The sequence below is a fragment of the Amphiura filiformis genome, chromosome 10 (genome assembly GCF_039555335.1).
Source record: "Amphiura filiformis chromosome 10, Afil_fr2py, whole genome shotgun sequence".
NCBI classification, from domain to species: domain Eukaryota; kingdom Metazoa; phylum Echinodermata; class Ophiuroidea; order Amphilepidida; family Amphiuridae; genus Amphiura; species Amphiura filiformis.
In genome coordinates this window covers 40817408-40839710 of record NC_092637.1, presented here as the reverse complement: position 1 = coordinate 40839710, position 22303 = coordinate 40817408, and the positions used below count along the sequence as shown (strand labels likewise).

Below are 22303 nucleotides of genomic sequence, written 5' to 3'. Positions count from 1 at the left end.
AAAATTTAAAAATTTATACCAAAAATATAAAAATTTGAGCAAATAAAAAAATATATTACTAGTATATAAAAATTTGAATAAATTCAAAAAAGCAATGCAACTTTTTTTCACCTAGTGACAAATCTGTGCACAACATTCACTCTTCAGGGAAAAAAACCTATGACTATGACTTATTAATTAACTTGGCTGTATCTGAGCATGTATGGTCATTGCATTTGGTTCCCATAAGGATAACAAATTATCAATGTTTATGGCTGCATGAGCTCAATGAGAGATCTTTACAATTACTGAAGCATAAATCTGGAAGACACCACAGCACACACATTGATCCTTTCTCAATTGCAAAAAAAATTGAAAAAAGTGTACAGAAATCTGCAAAACAGCATAATAAAACCCAGCTGCAAAGCTTCAAATCATCAGGCTGCAAATAAAACAAACAAACAACGAAACACACATATTTTCGCTATGAAAAATCTGATTTCATATTAAAATGGAAAATTACCATGCCTGGGTGTACATTGCTTTGAGATTGATTAGATTACATAAATAGCGTATTCATTCCAATAAGCGCCCAGGGCACTTAACAAAGTCATTTTGGGTGGGCGCTTATTTTTTACCTTGTTTACCTAATTTTTTCGTAATGGGCATTTATTAGAGACGAATTTACGTATGTTATAGAAGGGTCCTGAGACGTTCTAATAGCTTTTTTGATGCAGAAAATGTATTGCAAGTTTACGCAGGACTTGTACCGGTAGTCCTGCAGCTATTTCACTGTATCGACATCTATCTGTCACTTCAACAGTAATGGTACCCTTTAGCAAATTGAAAATACCCTGGGTGGGCGCTTATTGGGGCATGGGCACTTATTGGAACGAATACGGTACATACAGACATAAGGGGGCTATCATTTTCTTTGGAAGGGGGTCTTAAATATACAGGGGGGTCAGAAATTTTGGGAGAGAAAAATAGGGGGGTCATAAAATTTTTGATGACCAAAATGTAGGGAGTCACAAGATGACTACAGATAGTGTGTTTATAGAAAACTGATTTCAATACAATTTTAGCCTGTTTAGGGGGTCAGGTGTATCTATGATGGAGAGGGGGGTTATAAAATTTATGTTGCCAAAATAGGGGGGTGCAATTTTATTGACACTTGACTTTTTGTAAATTTGGGACCCCACCTCCAAAGAAAATGATAGCCCCCTAAGAGACTATAAATAATGCAAATTAAACCTTATCTAAACTGCATGTACATGCACATGTAAGTGCAATAATGTATGTCATGTATTCAGAAGTGAAGATGCAATGTTTGATTTTGAATATCATTATCAGCTTATTTTGAGCAATGAATGACTTAATATACCTTGATTGCATTACATATTAAATCAACTTGAAACCAATTAATGATGCATGCCATTATTACACATAAATGAACTCACAATATATGGTATCATATAATGAACTCACTAATGAACTAGCCTGAATGGACGACAAGAATTTTTTGTCAGGAATATTTTTGCAATTTCTTGCTGGGACTTTCAGTCACCCCAATCTAAAATTACTGCTTTGATTTTTTTTTCATTCAATCCAGATATTGCAATTTTTTTAGAATGATCATAAATTAAGGGATCTAAAATGAGCGTTTATTGCGTTTCAACAGTATTTTTTGTGGGATATGAGAGCACCTCAGACCTATCAAATTGCATTCTGAATACTGAAGCATGTCTTTCTGATATCAAATAATTTTCATTTTTGAAAATCACAATATAATACAAATTTTATGACAAATTATAAAAATTTGATATTTTTCACATTTTTGATATATAACAGTTCTCGAAGTAAATTATATAAATCTAATGACATATTCTTAAAGTGTATGTAGCAGGAGGAAAAGCCGACGGTCAATTGAAAATTTTGACCTTTCATATTGAAGATATGGATTTTTTTCCCAAAAGACCTAATTTTTTTGGTGTTATGGGGGAAAAAATCCATATCTTCAATACGAAAGGTCACAATTTTCAATTGATCGTCGGCTTTTCATCCCACCTACATACACTTTAAGTATAAATCATCAGATTTATAAAGTTTACTTCAAGTACTGTTAAATATCAAAAATATCAATTTTAATGATTTGCCATAAAATGTGTATTAAATTGCTAATTTCAAAAATCAAAATTATTTGATATCAGAATGACATTCTTCGTATTCAGAATGCAATTCGATATGTCTGATGTGCTCTAATGTCCCACAATAAATACTGTCCAAACGTTCATACCCCAGCCCTTAAATTCATACAATTTGAAAGGGATCAGTTGAATTCAAATATCTTGATAACAAATTAAAATATAATAATTACTTTAATATAAAATTCTTTACACTTAAAGCACCTCATCACCACAGAAATTGAAAATTAATCTTGAGAAGATTTTCAGTAAATCCCAAAAAATTGAATCTGTAAAGTTCCTTTCTATTTTGTTGTTTAATTGCCACTTGAATTTCTTAACTATTACCAGTTTTCGAAATTTTGGTTGTCCGTTTGCCTGGGACAACCAAAACATGCATCGGACAACCGAAAAAATGCTCTAGTTGTCCGGCGGACAACCAAATATCTACAGCCAAAAGTCACTTATTCAGCATAGTAGTTTGCTCAAACCTGACACAACTGATGAATTGTTAAATATGTAATTGTTCATAAATTGACTATGCTCACTCCACTTTATTGAGTCTCATGTAGTTGTTTCAGATTGTGGCAGCTTACGGACAACCAAAAATTTGGGACAACCCCTTTTATTTTCTTAATTCGGACACTGACTATTACCATATTCCAGGACTGCAAAAAATGTTAAACTTCCCAAATTTTTTTAATGTTTTCTGTGTATATTATTTGGTGATTTGGGTCAAAAATTATGGCACATGTATCTGGTATTGATATGACAGAAGACAAGAGCACACATCTGCAAAAAGAAGTGATCCTAGAAACATTTGAGTTAGTTATGTAACTTAATAAGTTAGCGCTGCTTAGTCTTCAAAGCATCAGTTTTAAACCATACACAGTTATTCTCCTCCAAGGCCATTTCCTCTTAGATCACACACTCGACTATTGCCTGCACCCACGTCCCGGCCCTCGCACTCCGTTAATCCGCGGGTATTCATGCTCGTCGAAAATTTCGCGAAATAAGGAGTGTTTTCAGATGAAGAAACGCGATTCGCGAAACACACAAAAAAGGAGTGTTTTTCAAACCATATGTTCGCGAAATTGACAAAAAGGCTATTTTCATCGAGCAGCCTACGCGTTTCTGCCAGAAAAGGTATATTAGAAATATTGTTCACGTTTTAGGGAAAATAGGGTATTGTCGAAGGGCAAATAATTCGCGAAATCGCTAAAAAAAGGGGTGTTTTTCCCGAAATGAGATGCAAAAGGGGGTGTTTTTAAAGTTCACTGACAAGCATGAATACCTGTGGATGCACGGAGTGCGGGGGCCGGGACCCACGTAGCACCTTGCTACATAAAATGTGTGTTTGTGGCCCTTTTAAAAACTTGGCCAAATACGTAAGTTTGATTTTTATTTCCAGTTAGATAAAAGATTATAGGATAACTCTTAATGTTTCATTTAGCAAAACAGGACGATAATTTTTTTAACCAAAATAATAAGTGCTGGAAATTTTCCTGGAAACAGCTGTATTGGGATATATTCCATCTCAAATCCACACTCCCCCTGTGGAAGATTTTGAAAATATCTTCCACAGGGGAGTATGAATTTCAGAGGAATAAACACTTTAGACAGCTCCATTTGAAACCTATCCTCCCTCTGTTGAAGATTCAGGTTGAATCTTTCTCAGAGGGTGTATGGAATTCAAATGGAACTGCCTAATGTGCTCATTCCATTTGAAATTCATACTCCCCCTGTGGAAGATATTTTCAAAATCTTCCACAGGGGAGTATGCATTTTAACTGGAATAGCCCACTGGAATAGCCCATTGAGTGCCAAAATTAAAGTTCCACTAAAATGACTAATTTTAGAGTACCATATTCTCACCTGAATTAATGATGTTGTAACCATAGCACCGGAGTTTAACATAGGATTGTGTGGCTTATCTATAATGTTAAGAAAAATGAAAACATGATTAAAAATATTACAAATAAAACATCAAAATTAGTATTTAAAACAAACAATTTTTGGCACCTCGGACAACCATACTTTTATTCCCCTGCATTGTTAATCCTCTCACCATCAACCAGGTAGTTTCTGCTGTGCACAAATTTAGTGGAGAAGGCACAAGTCAAGAATTTTTTTTTTGTGACTTTCAAGGTGCTTTAAATCACTCGCCCTGTTTTGTAAATTGCCACCCCTACCGTTTCTGGGCATAAATGTGATGTGATACACTTTGTGCGATGATCATTTTGATCATGGTTCAGGACTTCAAAGAATGATTCGGTTATGATACAGGCATTTAGCACACATTAAAAAAAACTTTGAATAAACTTTGAACCTTAGTACCGTACAGGTCATCCGATCATCAACAGCATGCATAGTAAATATACATGTGAAACATTTTTTTCCATTTTTGTGAAACACTTTTTGTTCATTTATAGCCAATTTTACAAGTTGACCTCAAATGACCTTTGACCTCAGTTTGAACACAACCATTAAACGAAAGTTCCCATGTGCAGCTTTGGCTTTGGTTGCAATTGGATTTGAACTGTTCTTGTGAGACGGGATTTTGTATTTTTAGCCAATATTTACAAGTTGACCTCAAATGACCTTTGACCTGATATATAACACAACCAATAGATGAGGGTTCCCACATACTGCAGCTATGACCAAAGTTTGGTTGCAAGAAGATTTGAACTGTTCATATGAGACCAAATTTTACCCAAAAGCCTTGCATAATTGTTGATGGAACACACTGTCAGACAGACAAACGACACGTGATGCCAGTCTTATCCGTCCGATGGGTGACGCCCCAAAAAATGCCTGTCTCTTTTTTTTTAGTGATCACAGGTTCACACACATTTGTACGCTTTATTACATAAAAATCAATCTTGAATTTAATCATAATTTTGATCAGGATTTTAGCGGGATTTTAGATAATTAAAAACTTCTGGTCTGTACATGTACCCATTCTAGGGTTTAACAGATAAGACAGGTGATGATTGAACTTGTGTCTCCTTGAAAAATACCAGTTATACATCCACAACAATTTCCTTCTTTTCCTGTTGCTAGCTGTCATACATGTGTAAGTCACACCAGATTGTATAATATTATAGACCCTGGCTGTCTCTTTCAATTATCTCATGTATCTGTATGTTTTTTAATGTTATGCAGGGCCCCGTGTAAGAACAGCATTTTAGCTGATCGGGCCACCCTGGGTAAATATGATGCAATAAATAAATAAATAAATAAATTACGTTTTTAAGATACTGATTTAGTGAGATATTTTAGCAGTTTTTAATTTTTCACAATTCTTAAAGATTTCGTGATTTGTTTCGCCCCAAAAGTCCCCTTTTATGACCCAAAAAGTCCCATTTTTTTTACCCAAAAAGTCCCAATTGCAAGCGTAGCGAGCGACAAAATTGGGTTTTTTTATGCGTTTTTGGTCCAAAAAGGTCCAAATTTTGGACCCTCCAGTCCTGCCCCCTAGTCCAAAAAGGTTCCAATTTTGAACAAAAAGTCCACTTTTTCAAAATCAGCCCCCTCCCCAAATAAATCCTGGTTACGGACCTGTCAAAGAGCCTCTTATTTTTAGGCAATAGGTGTATTTTTACTGGCTTTAACTTTGAATCTGAGGCCCTAACAGGAAATTTTTGCGGGGGTTTATTTTTCTCAGTTAAACAGGTATAGGCCTAACCGCTATTTAAAACCCCGCAAAAATATATCTAGCCCATTAGCTTTGATATGTAGTCTATGTGTCAAACTGTGAATAAGAGAAACTATGAAGCCGTTCAGAATATTTAAAACTGCAAAAAATTCACCCATGAAAATAACCTGTATTATTTCTTTGGTCGGGCTGACATCATGTAGGAAAAAAACCTTGTAAACCAGTGGTTGCATAGGTATAATGAAAGACAAAGATAAGAAGACTAGTTTGCGTCTGACGTCACTGTCAATCAAATTCTCTACGATCCTTGATTGGCTAATAGCGCGTATAAGGAAGGTCGATTCATCTGGCTGGTGCCGATCGGAGAAAAGGAATAGCAGTGAATGGCGAAAAATACGTACTCTTACAAGGCAAAAAGCAACTTTTCTAGGCATTGTGGACATGGTGCCTTCGCCAAAAAAAGTTTCCTACTATTAAGACCTAACTTATGAGATGGTTTGTATGTTAAAAGGTGCAAAATTAACGAATAAGGTGCCCGGTTTTACCGCCGTGTTCAGCAACTCATATCATCACGACACTTGTAAACAAACCGTGCTCGGAGTTTGATGACATCAGACGCAAACTAGTCTTTTTATCTTTGTCTATCTTACTATAATTTGCCTTATGTTGCGTGTAGGGGTGTATGTATGTATGTGTGTATGTGGGTAAAAGGCTCCGTCAGTTTTGATCCCAGCCTCGCCAAATTCGCACAGGGGATGCAGGAAAATACGGGAGTGTCGTAAGCTACCTTTGGTCGAAATCGGAGGTCGAAGGTCAAAGGTCAAATTTTAAACTTGGTCCGATTGGGCTGTAACTCGGTGGGTGGAATCCTTGATGTGAGGGGAATGCGGAGGTCACATTCGGTTGAGATCGGTAAAGAGTTGGGCTCAAAATCGGCGAAAACGTGATTTTTTGTTTGTTTTATCCAAAATCCACAGTATGGTATTGCACCCTGAATGCCCTCTCGGTTAATCTATAAATAGCTCTGATGATATGCTATGATCAAGCTGATACATGTATAGTACCTTGCACAATATACCAACTCTTGCTATAAAAGTACAAAGCCAATGTGGGTTTTATATTAACACATTAAATGAAGGAAGAAAGAAAGTGTAGTCAGTAAAACAATAAAAATATATTAATTAATTGATTTAATTAATTACGGTAAATAAGTGATGTCATCTGAGGTCAAAGGTCATCCAACAGGTCATCCAGGGTCAAATGTCAAAAGGGGTCAACGGGTGAAACAGTACCCTATCAGCTGGATTGGGCTTAAACTTGGTAAAATAAATCTGAGGAATCAGGCTATGGTATTAAATAAAAGTCCCTAGGATTAGACCTATACCACTTTATGCTGGTGATCAGGCTTCCCGTTAGTGTGCGTCATTGCGTCCAGACGCGTATTTTACAAATTTGGACGCAAGTTCACATGGCTAATCAAGTATTTTGCGTCCATGTCACATAGTTGTGGACGCAGACAAAACTTCTAAATTTAATCATTAATTGATGATAAAAATAAGAAATTGTTTTATTTTTACGATAATAAAAGCCCCAAAATTTTGACCAACCTGCTAAGAATTGAAGTAAATTCTGCAATATTTGTAAATGCAACGTCAGGAAATCGTGCACTTTTTGCATGCTTTCCGTCGCGATTGCTGTTTGATGGGGAAAGTCCCAATTGATGCAATTGTTTGTTTACAAAGCATGCTGGACTGACGACGTGCAGTTAATGTTTATTTAGTTATTTATCACAACCTGACAATATTCAGTTTTTAATATTTTAAGTTTATTTTTTCATAAATAATCTACGTTTCCTTTATTAGTATTATTGTTACGATGAATAAAAGCAATTTTAAAGACAAAATCCAAACGATAACCTTTTTTTGTATTATTTGTGGCAGCGCGTGTTTTAGCTTTTATAGCATCAACAACACATGGATCGAAGTAAAAGTAAAACCCGGAAGTAAAAGTACGAAAATTTGCTAAAGATTGAAAGACTTTGAGCATGTTTTGGCATCTGTTTTTGACCATGTTCCGGACCAAAACTGATGCAGAAATGAGAAAAATTATCATAGCGACTGGAGATGGAATATCACGGCGAAAATTTTATTTTAACAATCAACATTTGATGAGGTAGACCCGGGGTACATGTACGTGTGTTAGCAACGAGGGGTTGCCGTTGCGTTGCGTTTCCCGGTATGATTGATCGTGAATTTCAGATGGACACACAAAAATCTGTCTGGACGCAAGTTTTTTCAATCTTGTCAGCAAACTTGCGTCACACATGACGCACATTTTAAAACCCTTAACGGGAACCCTGCTGGTGATTGTATTATAAAACCCTTTAACTGAAGAAAGAAATGGTCAGTTAAATAAATACATAAATAAATGAATGAATTAATTAATTGTCATCCGAGGTCAAAGGGCATCAAACAGGTCAAAGGTCATGTGGGTCCAGCTATGTTGCTGTTATGCATATGGGCATATTGAGCTTAATAATCATTTACGCATATACGGGTATCAACTCTAGTCATTATAATTCCCCTTCCTCGAGCTGGTTGCCCCAGGGGGGCCACTCAAGTATGATAGTGTACGCATGCATGACCAAATTCTCTTTAAACACCCCCTAAACGAGTTTTACCCTACCAGCAAATTTAGGCCCTTAATAAGGTAATTTAATATAAAATTTACCCCCTAATGAGTTTTTTGGCTAGTAAAAATGAAAAAATTACCCTTTTTGGACTGGTAATTTACCAAAAATTTGAAAAAGTAACCTAAACAGGTTGTTCAGTTTCAGGAAACTACCCTTATTCTTGAAAATCAGTGTTTTTTAGACCCTAAATGCGTCACTCTTGTAAACTTGCCTTGCCTATTAAAAAAAAACACACCCTTTTTCTTGTTTGTTTTGGTCACGCATGCATACAGACAATTTATGTGAGTGGCCCCCCGGGCTGGTTGCTACATTGGATGTGTGCCTTTTAATATGCAAAGGGGGACAATGTTCCTGGCTGTCAGATCAAGTGAATACACATGTCATTTATTTTTAGCCAACTACAAATAACATGAAAATAAAACCTTGTGAATATATCCTCAAGAGTAAGGTGCAAAAGGCTTGCTGAAAGAATTTCATGCCCACAGCATGACACATCATGAACTACTACATATCCTTCACCTATTTCAATCTGACTAGCAATGAGCCTGAATAAATAGCATGAGAGAAAGCTGTTGCAATGTTTAAAAATCATTTTAGGGGCTGTGCAATATAAACTATGACCCTTGTGGAGAGTAAAATTGCTGGAGGGGGGAGAATGTTTTGTCCAGCCAAAAGCTGGGGGGTGGGGGAAAGCATTTATTGGCTAGCAGAGAGGGGACAAGGTTTGCAAATTGGATCCCAAATATTTGGCATGTACAAAGAGGGGGGGGATAGTTTTGGCAGGCCAAGGGGGGGAGCAAGTGGTTATTGGCAGGCCGAGGGGTAGGTCAAGCATTTTGGGCACGCCGTCACAAACACTTGTAAGGGGGGGCCTGATGCAAAAAAAAATTTATAAGCATATAAATTTAATTTTTCCAGGAAAATTTGTGGTCATTTTTTTCAGGCCCCCCCCCCCTTAGGAGGGTCAAAAATTTTCAGGGCCCCCTTTTTGCATCAGACCCCCCCTTACAAGTGTTTGTGAATGGTCCCTAAATTGTATGTTTTGAGAAGCTAATTGACCTTTTTCGTAGACCCAATTTGTAGAACAAGGCCATATCAGCACATATTTGAACTCTTTGAACCCCCAATGGGCTATAGATGTCTGGTAAATGTTTAAAAGGTCAAATTAGGACAGGCAATTTTATTCAAATGATGGGCAACCCTCAATTTCTAGACCTTGCACGCCATATGGAAAATTTACCCCCCCCCCCGGGCTCATAATTATTGCACAGCCCCTTATTGACAAATTTGAATAAATATGTTGAATGAAAACATTGACTACATATTTGTTAGTCATACATGCACTGTTACTTTTTTTGTAACAAAATGAGCACAAAGTCAACTTTTTGAGCTTATTTTGGGGGTTTATATTAGAAATTTCTGTCAAGCCAAAATAGTATTCTGTTCTATTCTGCACTGAATACCACCATGCACATTGCACCACAATGGCCTCATCCCAATGGCATATTTCAATAACTTTACTTAAATAATCATAGTGCAAAATTTGACCTCAAGTTTCAGAGTATGAGTTTTTGTACCCAAATTTTCAAAAGTCATTCAATGAATGTGCAAATGTATTGGGGTTAAAGAACTATGCCTTGATAGATGAGCATGTTGTGGATCCTAGTGATGCATAACACACATCGTGTTAACCAGCATAAATGCAATGCCTTCAGGACTGTATATTAAATAGTACTAATAAATAAATAATTCAGTAATAAAATCATAGCTAATCATGCACTGTTTAAATTTTGACCATGCAGGCATATTCCAGAATATGCATGCATGAAGAAAGCAGATAAACTGCAGCAGATGTGCATTTATTTATTACCAAACAAGAGAATTCAATGGACCAGAATAAAATAATGAATTGCATTCTCTCTGCTTGGTGATCAACAAATTTGACCTCTATTATGCCCAACGACAGATGATATCACTGATGAAATTGAAATTACCAATTTATATTCATTTTTAAGCTAACTGAAAATTAAATGCTGTTTTTCTTGTTTTTGTTGTCTAGATGCAACCCAAACAAGTTATGCACATATGGCGGTAGGAGACTAGGAGCAGTGGGATCAGGTAACCAATCCCTCTCCTGACAAGAACTAGTTGGGCCCCCATCAGGGCTGTCAACTCTCACGCATTGGCTGTGAGTCTCACATATTGGGTCACTTTCTCACACCAAGGTAGTATAATCTCACGCCTAGGTAATAAATGTCATGCAAAAAGATCAGATGGAAAATGAGTAAAATCTCATGCATCGTCAAAATAATTTGTTGTCCCTACCCCCCCACTCGCTTTTCATATTCTCGAGGGCCGTGGCTCAAATAATCACGAGTCAAAATGAACATTGTAGTCGGCAAATCCCGGTATGCCTCTGTCTCACGCCAAGCAATTCCAAAAAGTTGACAGCCCTGGCCCCCATCCCCAACATGGACTCACCCCCTCCCCCCAATAAAATCCCAGTTACGCCACTACAGGTACAGTGTTGATGCCAATGTGTACATCTAGAGTAAATCATAGCTTTGGACATAAATTTGATGACTTCGCTCCCCTCCCCCCTTAAGTTTACAAGGATGGCGGTCAACTGCTGGTCGAGTTTTGATTTCATCCCTAAGTTACCTTCTCTGGTGTTTCACTAATCACTATTAAACCCATGCAATATCCTTCTACAGAATACTTACTGAATGGATTTAGGCACAAGTCATTGAACGGTCTCCCACTAGGCTCGAACCCGATATACTGATGCACATATTCAGGGCCGTGTAGCGTCAAGGCCAATGTGTACATCATAGCTTTGGAGCTGGACTGAAGGCAAAAAGGCACCTCTGTGTTGCCAATGGAGAAACGCTGACCATCAACGGTACACAAGGACACGCCCCAATGGTTGGGATCCGCTCTCGCTAACTGAGGAATGTATGTTGCTACCTGATGGGATGCAAAAGCAAGGTTAAAGGTCATTAAAAAGACACACATACACTAAATGTAAATTTTCACCTTCCACCCTTTAACCCCACCCGCATATAACACTTTTCTTAAATGTTAACCCACAACCTTACCTGGGGTAAACTCCCCCCTCCCCCACCTTGACTTAATACACTATGCTCATCTAGCAGGACAAAGTTCTTTAACACCATATCTTTGTACACTCACAAAATGACCTATGAATGCATTGGGTACAGAAACTCATACCCCACAACTTGAGGTCAAATTTTCATACATGATCACTGAATAGAGGTGAATGAACTGTGCCACTGGATATGAGGTCATTTTACCTGGCCTCCTGTGTTATTCATAGCAGAGTAATACTTTTCTTCAATATGTGGTGTGAAATTCTCAAAGTCAGGAATGATGAACTTGTTCTGTAAGGCTCTTCCAATAAGTACGATATTATCTGATATGCATCTGTGTTGCAGGAGGAAAAAAAAGAAGAAACAAATTTGGTAAATAATGATTGTGAAAAAATAATTAAAAATATGGTTTCTATAGGTGTTAGGCCTAAATAATAGCCCAATACAATATGCCAACCAACAGGCCCTGAGCAGCCCAATATTCACATGTGGTACTGGTGTGGTTAGGGGTGGTGCAATAATTATGTGTACCCCCGGGGTGGTGAATTATAGGGGGCAAAGCGTTTTTGGCAGGCCAAAAGAGGGGCAAGCATTTTTTGGCAGGTCGAAAAGGGGGTCAAGCGATTTTGGCAGGTCGAAAGGGGGGGCAAGCAATTTTTGGCACAGATATTTTGGGCAACGTTTCTATATTACGCCCTAAAAAGGCGTAGGAAAACGTTAGGAACACGTTCAAATATGCACAATTTCCTGCTCGCTGCCCTCGCATTATATGATAAGACAATTTAAGGTTTTAAATTCGGGTTCCCTAAAATCTTGCATATGTGTAAGGGGGCAAAGATTTTTGGCACGCCAAAAGGGGGCAAAGGTTTTTGGCACGTCAAAGGGGGGCAAAGGTTTTTGGCACGGCCAAAGGGGGGGCAAGCAATTTTGGCAGACCATTTTAAGAATTCCCCCCCCCCCCGGGGTACACATAATTATTGCACCACCCTTAAATAATAACTTGTTTGTAACAGGATCGTTCATTTTGATTGTGGTTCAGGACTCAATATTGTGATCCAGTTGACATATTATAATCAAATCACATGTGAAACTTTTATTTAATTTGCTAGCAAATGAAAGAAACATACCAAAATGAGGTAAAGAAAATGTAAAATCCAAATTCTTAACTGTGTCTTACACTCTGTGGACTGTGAGTATAGTAATTTAAAAAAATAATTATAAAGTTCTGTTTTGAACAGATTTAGTTTTCCATGGATTTTGATGGATTTTACTTCTGGAGTGCTACTGACTGTGCAGAAACTTTTATAACAATTAAATTTAACATATTATTAGGCCAAGTAAAAAATAAAACATGTTTCACGTCCGGGTTTCGAAAAAAAAAAGGAGGAAGAGGGGCTTTTTATTTTCTATTTTTATCGCAAAATTGGTGTAAATACCCATACTTAGAGCTGTTTTAGCGTATACAATAATGCCTGGAAAAAGGAGGAGGCCCTTTTTATTTGTTGTTCTGAGAGTTACACCCCTCTAATGATCACAAAACCTTCCTAAAGTGTTTCTTGTATCTTAACAAGGCTATAGAATGCATCCCAACTTCCTAGACATATTTTTTGTAAAGTTATAACTGAATTTCAAAAAATAAAAATATATTTGAAGAAACCTCAAAAAAGGAAGCGGGAGGGGACGTGAAACATGTTTATTTTTTTATTTGGCCTTAAGTATTCAACTTTAATATTTTTGCTGATACCTGCAGGCTGCATCATGGGTCACATTCACACTACATCTTTGACCCAAGTTGCTTGTTTATATAAAGATTCTGCCTTATTCCCCAGCCAACACCCTGGATATAGAAGTAGATCTATTGCAACCTTGCATTTGACCTCTGTAGCCAAACTAGCTTCAGGGGTCATAACTTTGTGACCTGCACTTCATATTCACATTACTTTACATACAGGCATACATGTAGACTATTCAGTTGGACTCACATTGATCTTTTACTGGCACTATTAAAATTGCATCCCTGGGTTTAGGCCTACATCTTGCTACAATTCTTTTTACTAAAAACTTTTGTCATTTTGTAGGAAAACGTTAGGAACACGCCCGGGGAACACGTTTATGCGCTCGGATTATACAATGTATGATAAGACAATTTAAAATAATAATACTATCTACCCAACTGTATGCTGCTTTGGAAACTCAGGTATCTAAACTTGTGGGGTGAATTACAGGTGATGTGACTGGAATGCCTTGGCTTATACTGAATGGACATGACCTACATTTATTTGGCACTTGGTAGTTGGATCTGTTGTACTAGGGAAGTCAAGGAAGTGGTTGTACATGTACCACTGAAAAGTATTGTACATGTATGGTAAGAGACCATACCACAGATCTGATAGGCCTACACTAGGATCCACAACATGCTCATCTATCAGCGCACATTTAAACCTCAATGCAGTTGCACATTCATTGAATGACCTTTGAAAATTTGGGTACACAAACTCATACTCTGCAACTTGACTGAGGTCAAAATTTGCTCTATGATTGTTTAATTGAGGTTATTGAACTATGGCATTGGGATGAGGCCATTGTGGCATAGTGGATATCTATGCTCCATTTTCATTCAACTTTTAAAATATCAGCTGACCTTTTCACTTTCATACATGTTCTGAATGTGCCCTTTATTCATTTAGAGGTGCAATGAGTATTGGGGGGGTGAATATAATATAATATACTTTTCATTACTCATACATTTGGTCACAGCAGGGGAGTATCCCATCATGTATTGCCATCTGCTTGCTCCAAGCAAATGTATACAAAATATAAACAAGAGCCGCTTAGATATTGAGAGCTATGGATAGTTTCACAATACTTTAGAGATATTTTTTTCAAACAAAAGTCTAAGCTCCCCTGATATAAGCGAGTAATTGAAAGTTGAAGTGAGGGATTTTGTGTACACTTTCATACAATGGCATGTGCAGTTCTATGTGGTTCACCTCAAGTTTGGTAGTGACGTCAATGCATTTTCGCGGTTGCGCCGCAAGCGTGCCAATAAACCGCCTCTGTACGCGGGCGTGTACACTCAGTGCGTTTAACCCGCACGATGCGATACTTAAGCCTATATTTTCAGATACATGCCAAAATTGCAGCCCCTGCAATTGTGTAGTTTTAGCCTATTCATTTAAAACTTTGACTGAAACAACAAACACAATGCAAAAATGTCAAAATTGAAATGGAGAGTTATGACCGTGACATCATCAAAAACAAATAAATTGTCCCAATTGAATTGACATAAAGCACTTTATCAACTATATCAATAGATAAATACACACAATAATAGTGTCAACATTTTAAAATAGTGAATTGGGATATGATCAGATCAGGCAAATTTGATCTTTAATAGTTTCACCCACCTTCTATAAGGCCAACAAAAAACTTGTTTGTTTGTCCTCCACCGCCCGCTCCTCAGATTAAGGCCTGACCAATATTTTTTTTTTTTTTTTCAATTTTTTTTTTTATAAAAATAAGTAAAATTCAATTTTTTTTCAGATTTGGAGTATCTCTGGACCTAGCTAGAGCTAAATACTAAGATCTTTCATGGTTGAAAATTTTAAAAAAGCCCCCAAAAAACATTTTGTGTCTTCAATATGCAAAGTTATAACTTGTGTTCATGTCATAGTCTATTATTTTTAGTGACTTCAAAATACATTGGATTTGAAGACTATGACATGAACACAAATTATAACTTTAACTGCATATTTTTTAAAAGAAACAAAATGTTGGTTTTTAGTCACCATGAATGATTGTAGCATTTAGCTCTAGCTAGGTCCAGGAATACGCAAATAAAAAAAAATTAAAAAAAATTAAAAAATCCGCCCGCCCGCACGTTCACGTAATCTGTGATGCACTGTGAGAAAACATTCGACCTTGAATTTGATTGGGCAATGGTTAAGGCAAAAAAAAAAGGTTTGTCTCAAAGCTCGCGCGTGCATTTGTAAAATCGTGAGATTTGGAAAAAAAGAAATGCAGAATTTTTTTTATTTAAAAATAATTATTTTTTTAGTTTTCCAGAAAAATTAGCGAAAATCAGATTTTTTTCTCCAAATTCCATGAAAAAGTCGGGAAAAAAAAAATTGCATTTCAGCATTTGTTTTCAAACCACTCGTGAGCTTTGAGACAAACCATTATTTTTTTTGGGCCTAACAAAAAACATTTTCAGGGAGGTGAAGGGGATCTGAAAATGTACCTGCAATTCTGCATTTTTCAACAAAAAAATGCTGGTTGCCCCATTCGCCCTGAACTTACATTCAAAATCTAAAATGATTTTCTCCCTATTCTTAAAGAGCCAGGGGTTGAGTTTTGAAAATAACAGACATGCTACAAATCACACTTCTGGAAATGTTAAGGCGGGCTGTCAGCTGGTGTGCTATTAAAGGAAGTCTCTGGCAATCACAACATTATGCCCTATGTGTTAGAAAAAATAATTATCAAGCATGAATCACACCCGGAATCACATGGTTTTTATTTTTAAAAACAAACTCATCGGCTCATATTGACCATAAAAACAAATAAAAACACCCATCTCTCAACACACGATATTCAAAATTCCCGCACTGAAATTGTCTAGTGCAATGACGTCATGGTTATTTGTGCTCAATTGTCGTTATCCTTCATTGCACTAGTCAATTTCGGTGCCCAGGAATTTTGAATATGACACTAGTGGGGGAGGGGGGGGGGTTAAATACCAGTAATTGGGGTAGATAGTTGCTTTGGTTTTATACATTTTGGTAGAGCAACTGGGCAGTTTATAGTAGTAACAATATAATCAACATATTCAAAAAATAAAGATTGAATTGAGCCAGGGACCCCTGGGATTGAGTACATGTAATCAGTCTTTTTGATTATAATTGTTAAAGGTCATCTGATGAGCCTGAGGTGGAATAAGTATACATTGTATATTGTTGGATTGTCAGAATGTTCAAAGTCATGTCATAAAACGTAATCACAAAGTCGTCTGAATATAGATTGTTGGATTGATGCGAAACTTGGTGGATGTGATTTCCATTGATCCCTTTGTTTGTACAAGTATAAATTAAGTATAAATTAAATGTAGACCTATTTAACACACATTTTTGAATTTAGCTTATAGTATGTCATTGGTGGTATTTGTGGTAACAACATTTCCAACCCGGTTAGTTGTGCATGTGCTACACACAAAAACTTACTAGCATTCCAAGTACTTGTCAATGTAAAATTATGAAACATGAATTTCATCCATGGTGTTGTCTTTTTAAAGACATTTCTTGTTACAATTGAGGTGTGCTATAAATCGCACTCGGACAGGTGATTTAAGGTGTGCAATCGCACTCGCGCACCTTAAAACTCAATCTCTGAAGAGCACATAATTATTATTTGTGTCACACCTTATATATAGCCTTGGGGTTTTAGAATAAATTTGCAAACAGAATACTAACATCTAAAATAAATGTCAGTTTGCATCGCTCTAACATCGATGGTCTATGCATAATTGAGGCTAGTTATTGTACATATTTTCTTGCAAAAATAAGTTTCCAAGCAGTGAATCATATAGCATGAATGCACAAAGTTCTGCACGTAAGCGTATTTGTACAATATTTGCTGCCAATATTGACTCATTTTCACCAAATTATTTACTGACCCTATCTGACTTTTTCCATTTCATATCACGTTCACAATGGTAGTATTTAAAATCTGAATTACACCATCAGACTTATTTTGCATCATTTTTTTTCAGCTTGCATCCCCCAACTACAAGTCAAGATAGCCTGGACAAATGCCATTTTCAAATGAATTTGAATTGTGTAGGGTTGCACCACAATTTCAGCTATTTTAGTGACACCAAATAGTATGACTGGGACAACTACTACCGGTATTTGGAGGTTGAAATCTAATAAAAACTCAACTTATGTAACTACTAACTGGGTCAGTCCATATCAAATCAACAGGATTTTCAGCAAGTTCCACATTGACCCTCTTGAAATTGGCTGATATACTCATGATGTGTTCCCAATATGCCAAAATGAAGAAATCTGGCGGAAAAAAAATCACAAATATTTTGGTTGCTAAGGAACAGCCCCACCTAGCAACCACCAAAATTGCCATTGTTATGGACCTTTTAACCCTTCAATATTTGGGGGTCATTTTGTCACATAAATTAATGAAAGAAAGACCCCAATTATATTAATTATGTTTGACCCATATGTCCTCTTCACATTTACGGGGAAAAAGGGGAAAAAAATACGCATCGTTTCTACGCAGGGGGTAATTGAAAAAGCGTTTTATCAAATTTAGTAATTTAAGTTGGTACTTTCATGGTGCTTTAACCCTATTAAAGAAGTGCTTGTTAAAGTTATTTTTTGTGGCAGGCTAGAGCCCAGTGGGAGTACTCGAGAGTTACGAAGAAAAAATAAATACTGAAGCGCTTCATTTAGATGCACAGCGCCCTCAAAGTTGAGATTTTCCATTTTTGGCCCTATTTTAAGGGGAAATTTGGACCTGTGGCACTCCATGTATTACTCTACTTTTTCATGGTTTCAGTAAAGCAGGCAGTCTATTTTCAAAATCTATCGTGCTTTGTTTGTATATTTTTGGTTTAAATTGATTTTTAGGCCTCCCAAATTGCCGAAAAGCATGCAATTTGCCCATATCTCAGAGTTAATTCAGCAAAATAAATTACATCTAGGTACATGGTAAAAAGAACTGATGGTACAGTGCAAGCAACATATACATCTACTGCTCAAATAAGTAACTTCACACTTTGAAGAAAGAAAAAACAATATTCCTGGAAAAAACATAGTTGTCACACTTGTGCTAAAATAGAACCCACACTTGTACTAAACAATTGAAAGTTAGCCCTATCAAATCTGGAGAGGCAAGTGACACACATGCAATATATGAAGCACAGACACCACCCCCTATATCTCACCCTCCCCCCCCCCCCTTCATTGTTGGATGGTCTCACAGACCTGATGACAACACGGCATTTATCCAACATTGACTTGGGAGAGCAGGGGCAGAGAGAAAGGTAAAGTGTCAAAATTTTTTCCAGGATTGAACTGCATTAATTTACATATTTTACCAACATGACCACACCAATCACTAGGATCCAAAACATTCTCATCTATTAGCGCACAGTTCTTTAACCCCAATACATTTGTACATTCATTGAATGACCTTTGAAAATTTGTGTACAAATACTCATCCTCTACAACTTGAGGTCAAATTTTGCACTATGATTGTTTAATTGAGGTTATTGGACTATGCCATTGGGATGAGGCCACTGTGGTTCATAGTGAATGCAAATTTGATACTAACTCTTTAAATGCCTCCTGGTCCAGCATACAGTCATGCAATCCATCAGGAAATCTTCTGGAGAATTTGTGCCTGAAATTAGCCATAGATTCACTCAGCCGAGGATCTGTTGTATAAACCTTTGGAGCCCAACGCCTGCAAAAATATTATAAGATAAAAGTAAATATCAGTAGTGGTCGCATATAAAGGTGGTACAATTTCCAGAACATGGTAAAAAATCATCATGTATTTTTTGATATTTTATACATGTATGGTATGTAGGGTGATTCACAAAAAATGAAATTGGTATTTTTCAACGGGACACCCCCTCATTTTGTTCATTTTGGTAATAAAATCATACCTGCAAAATATGAAAAAAATTCAAAAAAGTTTAGAGGGTGCTACCGGTCAATGAACTTTTGTACACAAAGTCAATGGGATTTATGAGCCATTTTCTTTACAACACAAAAAAGCCATGTTAATTTTCCCTGATTGTGCCAAAAATATTTGATCATAGTGTGAGTAATGTCCTTAAAATAAATGCTAATGAAAATTGTAAAAATGTTAACCCGCTTTCCAGAAAATTGCATTTTTGTGAAAACTGTTACATTTGGGGCAAGGCAGTTGCTGGAACAGCCAAAATATTATGGTACTTGGCTAATATAAAGTTGTGTTTATGGGGCTCTAGTTCTTTCTTTTTTTTAAATGTATGTAGGTTTGTAACTGTAAATTAAGTTATTCAAGTGTTGAATGTGTGTAGGTTTGTAATTTTATGTAAGTGTAGTGTAATGTTTAATGTGTAATCCAGTAGTAAATGTGTCTTAGCCACTCTAGCTCTTGTCACAAGTACCTTGCACAAGGTGTAGTTTTGAACTGGCCACTATCCAATGTTGTGACCCCAATTTATATACATTTCTTTTCAACCATGGTGAATCTAATCCTTCCTGTGGTCATTCAATTCAAACAATACAAATCTTCATCAGGTATGACCATAATGACCACCCCTGATACAGATGTATGGATTTTGATAGTTACTATTACATAAGATTTCAAAAGCTGGTATCACCATTGGGGTAAACTAATATGTGAAGAATTTTAATCTTTTTTTTATCAACAGTTCAGTTCAATAAGGTATAAATTTGGGGTGCCTGGTGGGATTCCAGGGGATATCCCAGGGTATTCTTTTCTTGAGCTACACTCCCTCTGTCACTTTTGAAACATTTTTTTATTATTACAGTCAACTATGAACTTTAATTTGGTAAAAAAACATGTTTTCACAAAGTTAGGTATATCATTGAACATTTACTTCAGTTTTGCAAGCCTGGTAGACTTTTTAGGCCCTGAAATAAGCGTTTGAAATTTTTGACAAAAATTCCCATTGACTTTGTGTACAAAAGTTCATTGACCGGTAGCACCCCTAAACTTTTTGAATTTTTTCATATTTTGCAGGTATAATTTTATTACCAAAATGAACAAAATGAGGGGGTGTCCCGTTGAAAAATACCAATTTCATTTTTTGTGAATCACTTTAATGGTATGGTATGGTATCTGTTTATCACTGAAAAAAAATTTAACCTGAAAATATGTTGCATTTTTGTTACAACAGCCAATTGACATGTCGTTAATGCACATCAGACTTACATGTGGCCATGTGTTTTGAACTCGCCACCCGTAGCGTTACATCACAAATATATGAATTTTTTCACCAATCGAGTTTCAAATTAAAATATCTCCACAATTATCAACCCTAAACTAGCAAAAGTATACATTTTTGGAAAGCTGAAGGCATAAGGAATGTAACAATACATATTTCAACTCATTATACAGGGTGACCTTGAAATTATACAGGGTGGAATAAAAAAATGCCGGATACAAAAAGGGTTACTTAAGGCGATATAATACCCCGATTTTCATCAGTACCCCTCTTCTTTTTTTTCTTGCAAATTTATTAAGTACATATATATGTTTATCACCTCATGTCCTTAACTTATAAAATATATCTACATATAAAGTGACTTTCAACCATTTTAGTAAGTCATTTTAACCCTATATATTTTTTGTTTACTGTAACCTAGTAACTCAGATCTGTGTTTCATAACAAACCATAATTTATTCTTTTCAAAATGTTCAAGTAGGGTACATGAATAGAATACATTAAATCCTTTGTTATACTCTCTATACAAAATCTATATTGGTGCATGCAAAATACCTACCATGATATAACACTGAATAAATTAAATAAACACTTATACAATGGATGCATAGTCATTAGTTGTTAGGAGAAGAAAAGGCTATTAGGTCACCGTATGTCAGGTTATAGGTCAATTGGTTCAGGTCAAATTTAAGCATCAATTTTGAATACACATGTGAGAGTCTGTGATATCATATGAGGCATAATTTTGATATTCTGTCTTTAACTGGATATATATCGAGAAGTGCATGGTGGATATACTAATATACCTTGGGATGTAAATGGTGAGTACAATTTAGAATGCCTAGTTGAGACGGATTTCACAAATAAATATAAAATAGTTACCAAAATCACAAAAGGTAAGCTTACGGAAAACTACCCAATATGGTTGTATAGGTGACAAGAAATACAATTTTTTTCATCATTGCTGTAGTATGGTTGTTGTAACCTGTTACCTATGGCTTAATTAAGTTTCAGTGCAATAATAAAAATACAAAATATAGCTCAACATTGAAAATAGAAGCATTTTAACCAGTTCCTTTTTTGATAGTTGTGGAGCACCAAGTTCATGAAGTCATAAAAGAAATCAGGAACCACTTATTCCCATTTTACATATCAACTTTATTTCCCTAATGTGTTAGCAACACATATCCAAAATTTTAACGAAATCCGTTGATAGTAAGCTTTCCAAAATGAAGTGAATTTAAATCATCAGTGATGTACCTCCTTTTGGCTTCTATCTGTAAAAGCATGTAAGCTACATTGATACCGATACCACCAATAAAACGAGAAGATTTGCCCCTTCATTTTGCATACCACTTTGTCCAATTTTTTTTGTAATTTCTTCACAAAATGCAAAAAATGCAAAAAAAATCAATGGGTGTAGTACCCCTTAACACATTGCTTATTACTAACTTGCAGTAATAAACTGAAAGAAAACAACATCTATTTAGTTAGAGGATAGGGGGAGCCTACAGACTTTGGAAGAAAAAAAAATCACAGCTGTTTGGTATTCTCGGAATACAGGGTGTCCAAAAGTATGTTAGAATTTTTTACAATTTGTCATATTTTGAACTGCAACATTTTACCCCTAACCCATACAGAAAAAGTAAGTCCATATTTAGATTCCTCATCAAATTTCCTATCAGAAAATGTATACTTTGACTA

At 36.1% G+C, this 22303-nt stretch overlaps 1 protein-coding gene across 1 annotated transcript in view; it reads right to left on the bottom strand.

The window, feature by feature from the left end:
- LOC140162861 (glutaminase kidney isoform, mitochondrial-like) overlaps window positions 1–22303 on the bottom strand; it is a 66457-nt gene that overhangs the window by 38215 nt on the left and 5939 nt on the right. Inside the window, 4 exon segments of the mRNA XM_072186167.1 lie at window positions 4038–4096; window positions 11236–11479; window positions 11827–11956; window positions 18970–19101. Coding sequence (XP_072042268.1) covers window positions 4038–4096; window positions 11236–11479; window positions 11827–11956; window positions 18970–19052 — 516 coding nt within the window. The 5' untranslated portion in view covers window positions 19053–19101.